The following is a 7,107-nucleotide window of genomic DNA, read 5'->3' on the forward strand; positions in this document are numbered from 1 at the left end:
TCTTGGCCTTCACGTTTTCGATGGTGTCACTCGGCTCCACCTCCAGGGTGATGGTCTTGCCGGTCAGGGTCTTCACGAAGATTTGCATTTTGACCTAAAGAGTTTAAAAGAAAAAGTGTCCCACTTCAGAATCTTTAAGTTACGTTACTTACGTAATTTTCCAAAGCGAAATTAATTATCCTCTGAAACGCCTTAACCGTATCAACGTTTCCCCCGAACCTTTTAGTAGCCTTAAATCATGCACTGAAAATAAATCTAGTCAAGGCTTCAACTTAAACGAGATGAAGACCAAAAAAACTTCCAAAGGTTAATACCCAGCGCCCCCCGTAACTATTCTAGACTCTTGGCTAAATCGTCCTCCGTCCCCACCCCATCCCCGGAATTTCCCCCAAACGTAAGCAGAATACATAAAACTTAAAAGACAAAACAAAACCTTAATAAAACTCGAAAAATAAAATTTGCCGCTTAAACGGAAATGAGGCGCGAATCAAAACCTAAAACCACACCGGACCACCTTTTTTCCGCCTTCCCCCTCTAAAGCAGATACGATGGAATCTCCATCCGTTAAGGGTCGGTTGGTCTCTGTCAGCGCGCGCGCGCCAACCGCCCCCGCTTCCTCCGCGTAAACAAGGCCCACTCTTCCGGAGAGGCCCGGCGCCGCAGCGCCGCGTCACCTCCCCCACCCCTCCCCCAACCCCTTTCTCGGAGGCCCACCCGGACCCCCAAACCCGCCAGCCTGCTCTTAGAGGCCCTCTCCACTCCTCCCAGATCTCTAAGGCTCCGATGCGGTACCTGCTAGCGAACACAAGGCCACCGAAAACAATCACCAAGAGGCGCCCCTACGCCAACACACAGCGGACAATGCCAGCCGCTTCTGAACGCCCCCAGCTCCGCGGAGCTGAAATTTATGCGGCGTCTGTTGCGTGACTAATCACTGCCTACGTAGCCGTCGTGTCCGTACGCTGCTCAAAGTAGTTCGCTCGGCCCCACCTCCCGCAACCCAGTTAGGTCCTTCCACCGAGCCCCAAGTTCCTCAGAGCCGAAGAAAGGACCCTAAAACAAAAGCTCCCCTCTCTTTCAGGCGACCCTTCTCCTCTCCTAGGAAAAAATAGGAAAATTATCAGGCGGATGGATTTACGTTAAGGGGACCTTCCTCGAAAGCTCTCGAAACTTCCTTGCGGCGCCGGCGCTGATTGGTGAGGTGTACGAAGGCGAGGCCGGCGCTGATTGGTGGGAGAGGCGGTGGCTCGGTTGTTGCTGGGCTCCCTGCTGGGGCGGTTAAGCGCCGACGTTGCTAAGTAACTCAGTGCGCGTGCGCCACAGAGGCGCGCCTTCACGAAAGAGGTACTTCCGGCCGGAGAGGGGGGGGGGGTGCTTTACTCCCGCCCCCGAAGTCCCAGTCCCCCCTCCCCCACCCTAAGATTTGGGTGTTAAGGGCCTTAAGTGAGGAAAAAGGGCCCTCGGCGGCGACTTTCCCGGGAAGGCCGCCCCGGCTCGGAGTTTGGAGGCGCTCGGGGGCGGTTTCTGCCGCGTCTGCGATCCAAGCACAAACCTGCCCCCTACCCCCAGTCTGAAACGCGATCGCGCACTGGTCGGTTTTAGTTCTGCATTTGGGAATGGGGTTGAGGGGCTTTAATTACACTTGTTAAGTGGAGTCAGAATGATTTTGTCCTTCTCGATCCCCACCAGGGCTCCTAGGAGAGTCTGTCTCTAGACCCTGGTGGTGGGACCCTCTGCGGCGGCCCGGGCCTCCCAGCGCCTTCAGGCCCAGAGAGGCGAGGCCCCGGCTCCAGGTGACCCGGGAGCGGTCCGGCCCCCTCGAAACCCGCAGTCTCTTTTTTTTCTTCTGTTTCCCCAAACTCTGGTCGGGAAAAGAGATGCAAATTAGGGAGCCGGAAACCCGCTTTGAGAGATGACTTGGAATCCGTGTCCAAGAAAAGTATTTCTCCCATTAATGTGTGTGTTGTTTAAGCGACACTAAAGACGGAGTTAACTGGCTAAGGCCACTCTGGCTGGTTTCCCTACGCCCTGGGTGTGGCCCTGTCTCCCCGCAGGGAGATAACCTGAGGAGCGTGAGTAAGGCAGGGGCGTTGGGATCTCGGGGACACGTGGCCCGATGTATGAGTCACGGAGACAGGGTGTAAATAAACATGCAAATGGCTGTTTGTCACGTAATAACCGACAGGAGTAAAGATTTGCACATTAACACAAATTAGCTAGATATCAGAAAAGCTAAATTACAACATTTCTAAGCATAATATTAAAAAAAATTGTCAATGAGTTTGCACTATAGACAGGTATGTGAGGAGTTAACAAAAAACAGTCTTGAGTTAACTAAAACTTGGTAAGATCTACTTACTTGAATAACAAAGATAAAAATAGTTTCTTTAAGATCATTTTTTGGACTTGGAGGTAGTTGATGAAATGTTTCTTTGACCAAGTATGAGTTTTTATTTTTGTTAAACTAACAATGAGTCTGAACTTGTTTCAGCGACCAGCAGCTTCTCTGGGTGGGTAGAATAATCTAGAACGGAGATCTCCTGACTAATACGATGACTTGGTTCAGAGTTCCAGCAATTGCTAGAACCAAGTGAGTCATACAGCTTCCTGGTTTAATGTTTTCCCAAAGTGGAACATTTGGTAACCTCAACAAAGCAAAATGTTTTCAGAAGGAAGACGGGTGCTGTCCTTGGGGGAAAAAAAAGTAAATTTTTTATGGTCTATTTATAAATGAACATTTTTAGTAATCACATCATTTCTTGGTAGTAAACCGTAAAAGATAATTTGTAAACAAATTAAAAAATAGAATGACAGAATCCTAAAGATTAGGGATATGGTAATCTAGCACAATACTTGGCATTGTGTTCAGTGTATCTTTGTTCAGTGAATAAAGTGCAATTTTACCTTTTTTTCAATTGGGGGAAAAATCATCCCAACTTTGTGACAAGCCTTAGGCATCAAAATATAGAACAAAAAGCCAGCACTTATTTATTCTCCATAAGCAAATGGATTTTGCCTACACAGTTCCTTTGGAAAACAAAAACCAAAACCAAAAAAACCCCTCTCAAAGACTCTAAGTGATTTTACTTGGCTAGGATGTCTTCTAGTAAAAATCTGTGAGAAAACTGTGGTTCCAATGATAAATTCACAATTGTTTTCTTGACATTATCAGCTGATATTTAAAATACGGAGTTAATATGTGGTTTGTCATCTCCCTATTTGGCTATTTATCTCAATAGAAATATGAGACTTCTGATTTACTGCCAGCAAGTTAGAAACTTTGGTATTGGATGTCCAAATGAACACGGAGGAAAATTCTGTATTGTATTTACATTGGGCCTTAAAATTATAAAATACCTAGTTTAAAATGTTTATTGTGGTGTATTACATAAATGAAAGCTGGATATAATATAACCAGCATCATATAACCAATACCCTACTTTATTAAACCTTAACAATTTTTATTTTGCTTCAGTTTTTTTAAATAATTTTTTAAATCTTTGTTTATTTTTGAGAGAGACAGAGACAGAGACTGAGCAGGGGAGGGGCAGAGAGAGAGGGAGACACAGAATCCAAAGCAGGCTCCAGGCTCTGAGCTGTCAGCACAGAGCCCGATGCAGGGCTTGAACTCATGCCACCCAGGCCCTCCTCTTCAGTTTTTTTTTTTTGTTAATTAATGTATTTAAAGTAGGCTCTATGTCCAATATGGGGCTTGAACTCATAATCCTGAGATGAAGGGTCACATACTCTACCCACTGAGCCAGCCAGGGCCCCACTTTGGCTTTTTTGTTGCCAAAATACAACTATAAAATTTATCATCTTTCCATTTTTAAATGAATAGTTAAGTGGTATTAATTACATTTCACATTATTGTGTTAGAGATCTCTAGAATTTTTTTATCTTGCAGAAGTGAAACCTGTATACTACTTAACAACTACTCCCAGTTTTTCCCCATCCCCAGGCCCTACCTTACACTATTACAGATACCTTATAAAAGTGGACTCATAGAGTATTTGGTTTTTTGGTGACTGGCTTATTTCATTTAGCATAACATCTTGAAGGTTCATCCATATGTGTGACAAAATGTCCTTGTTTTCTAAGGCTAATGGTCCATTGTATGTAGATACCACGTTGTGTGTATCTATCCATCTGTCTGTGGATATTTGGGTTGTTTTCACCCCTTGGCTATTGTGAATAATACTGCAATGATTTTGAGTGTGCAAATGTCTCTCTGAGATCCTGTTTTCAGTTCTTCTGGGTATATACTTGGAAGGCGGATTACTGGATTATATGGTAATTCTATTTTTAATTTTTTGAGGAGTGTCCATACTGTTTTCCATAATGGTTTCACCATTTTACATTCTTACCAGCCATGCACAAGGGTTCCAGTTTCTCCACATCCTCACCAACACTTGTTACTTTCTTTTTTTAATACTTAAATTTTTTTAATGTTTATTTATTTTTGAGAGAGTGAGAGAGACAGGGTGTAAACGGGGAAGGGCAGAGAGAAATAGACACAGAATCCAAAGCAGGCTCCAGGCTCTGAGCTGTCAGCACAGAGCCCAATGTGGGGCTCAAACCCATAAACCGTGAGAACATGACCTGAGCTGAAGTTGGACACTTAACAGACTGAGCCACCCAGGTGCCCCAACACTTGTTACTTTGTTTTATTTTTTTATAATGGCCATCCTGATGGGTGTGAGGTGATATCTCATTGTGGTTTTGATTAGCATTTCCCTAATTATTTTTTTTTTAAATAATTACAGATTCACAAAAAGTTGCCAAAGTAGTAGAGAGAGGTCTTATTATGCCCTTCATCCAAATTTCCCTAATGGTAACACCTTACATAACTACAGTATAATATTAAAAGCAGGAAAATAACACTGGGTAGGATCTACAGACCTTATTCAGATTTCACCAGTTTTATGTGCATTATAGTGTGTGTGTGTGTACACAAAGTTCTGTGCAGATTTATCACGGGTAGATTCATGCAACCATGAAGATCTAGATACAGAGCTGTTTCATCACAAGCATCCTTCATGCTACCTCTTTATGGGCACAGGCTTCTCCCACCCCTTACCCCCAATCCCAGGTAACTGCTAATCTATTCATCTTTATAGTGTTATTTTGGGAATGTTGGAATCATTCAGTATGTGACTTTTTGACAGTAGCTTTTTTGCACTCTATATAATTCCCTTGAAATTCATCCAAGGTGTTGCATATACCAATAGTTGATTCCTGTTGGTTGCTGAGTAGCATTCCATGATATGGATGCACTACAATTGGTTTATTCATTCACCTACAGATGGACTTTGAGATATTTTCCCATTTTTTACTATTAGAAGTAAAGCTGATAAACATGTTAATATACACTTTTGTGTGTGTGTGTGAACACATGTTTTAATTTCCCTGGGACAAATACCCAGTACTGTAATTGCTGGGTCATGTGTAAGAATATGCTTAGGTTTTTAAGGAACTTCTGAGTTATTTTCCAGAGTGGCTGTACTAGTTACACTCACACCAGCAACATATGGGAAATTCTCTGCATCCTCACAGCACTTGGGTATTGTCACTGTTTTTTTATTTTAGTTATTCTAATAAATATAGTGATAATTTCACCATAGTTTTAATTTGCATTTCCCTAATGACTGATGACATTGAATATATTTTCATGTGGTTATTTGCCATGTGTATATCCTCTTCACTGAAATGTCTATTCGTCTTTTGCCCTTTTTGTAATTGGATTGTTTTGGCTTTTTGCTGTTGTGTTTTGAAGATTCTTGATATATTCTTGATACAAGTTCTTAGATATGTGGCTTGCAAATATTTTCACTTATTCTCTGAGTTTTTACTTTCTTGATGGTATCTTTTGAAATATAAAAGTTTGTTATTTTTATGAAGTCTCAACATCCTATCTTTTACCATATTTCATTTATATCTTCAGAGATTACCTCCATTTCACTTCATCTGTGAACCTTGACATCATTTGAAGCTGATTGAACTCTTAAACTGCAAGATTCTTCACTCAGAGCCTGACCTCTCTCTTGCCCATCTAGCTTTCTTTCTACCTTGTTTCTACCACATCTGCTCTGTAAACTTTCTAAGACCTCCAGTTCCCCAGTTTTTTGTTTTCTCCCTTAACTGTTGGTACTTCTCATTAATGGATTGCACTTTTCCTGCTAAGAACTCTTCATCCAGCCCTGGGTCACAAAGATTTTTCTCTTGTGTTTTTCTACACCTAAATCTATGATCCATATCAAATTAATTCTTTTTGTGTAAGTTGTCAAGTTTAAGTTGAGGTTCATATTTTTTCCTTTTGGATGACCCATTGCTCCGGCACAATGAAAACACTATGTTTCCTCCATTAAATTGCTTTAGCATCATTTTCAGAAAACAATTGGCTAGGTGTGTATGGATCTATTTTAGCTATTGTTGTTTTTTTAAGGGTTCCATTTTCTTTTTCTTAAAAAAAATTCTATTTATTTATTTTGAGACAAGAGAGTGAGAGAGCAAATGAGCACGAGCAGGGGAGGGGCAAAGAAAGAGAGAATCCCAAGCAGGCTCTGTGTTGCCAGCATGGAGCCAGATGTGGGTATCAATCCCACAAATCCAAGCCAAAATTCAAGAGCCAGACGAAATCAGTGACCCAAGATAAAATCAAGAGCCAGACACCAACCTGACTGAGCCACCCAGGCACCCCAAAGGATTCCATTTTCAATGCTGTAAGGCTTAATAGATGGAGGCAGAGGCGAGAGGACAGAGAGAGACCAAGTTATGGAGCCAAGAAGGCCTTTACTGGAGTCTGCAATTCCCGGGCGAGGTTCCCTGACTCCGGGAGTGGGGAGTCAGGGAAGTCGCGCCTGGTACGGGAGAGCAAGGTGTTTTATGGGCGCAAGAGATCTGGGTTGGAGCTCAGGTGGGCTGAGAGCCACGTAGGGGCATCTTTGGACGGTGGCAGGATTCAGTTGGCTGTTCACTTCGGTGGGGCGGGGGATGCTGGAATTCCACGGTGGGGCATTTCAGTTTGAGAGAGGCCAGATTGAGAGTGGGGGTCGTCGGTCCCTGGCGGTGCCTGGAACTATTCTCTGACCCGCAATAAAATGGCCG

At 43.0% G+C, this 7,107-nt stretch overlaps 1 protein-coding gene across 1 annotated transcript in view; it reads right to left on the minus strand.

The window, feature by feature from the left end:
* UBB (ubiquitin B) overlaps positions 1–899 on the minus strand; it is a 1,517-nt gene extending 618 nt beyond the window's left edge. Inside the window, exons 1-2 of the mRNA XM_029927626.1 lie at positions 793–899; positions 8–94 (exon numbers count right to left, since the gene is read on the minus strand). Coding sequence (XP_029783486.1) covers positions 8–88 — 81 coding nt within the window. The 5' untranslated portion in view covers positions 89–94; positions 793–899. The remainder of the gene's footprint in view (positions 1–7; positions 95–792) is intronic.
* Between the last annotated feature and the right edge of the window lie 6,208 nt (positions 900–7,107).

Source organism: Suricata suricatta, chromosome 17, assembly GCF_006229205.1.
Source record: "Suricata suricatta isolate VVHF042 chromosome 17, meerkat_22Aug2017_6uvM2_HiC, whole genome shotgun sequence".
NCBI classification, from domain to species: Eukaryota; Metazoa; Chordata; class Mammalia; order Carnivora; family Herpestidae; genus Suricata; species Suricata suricatta.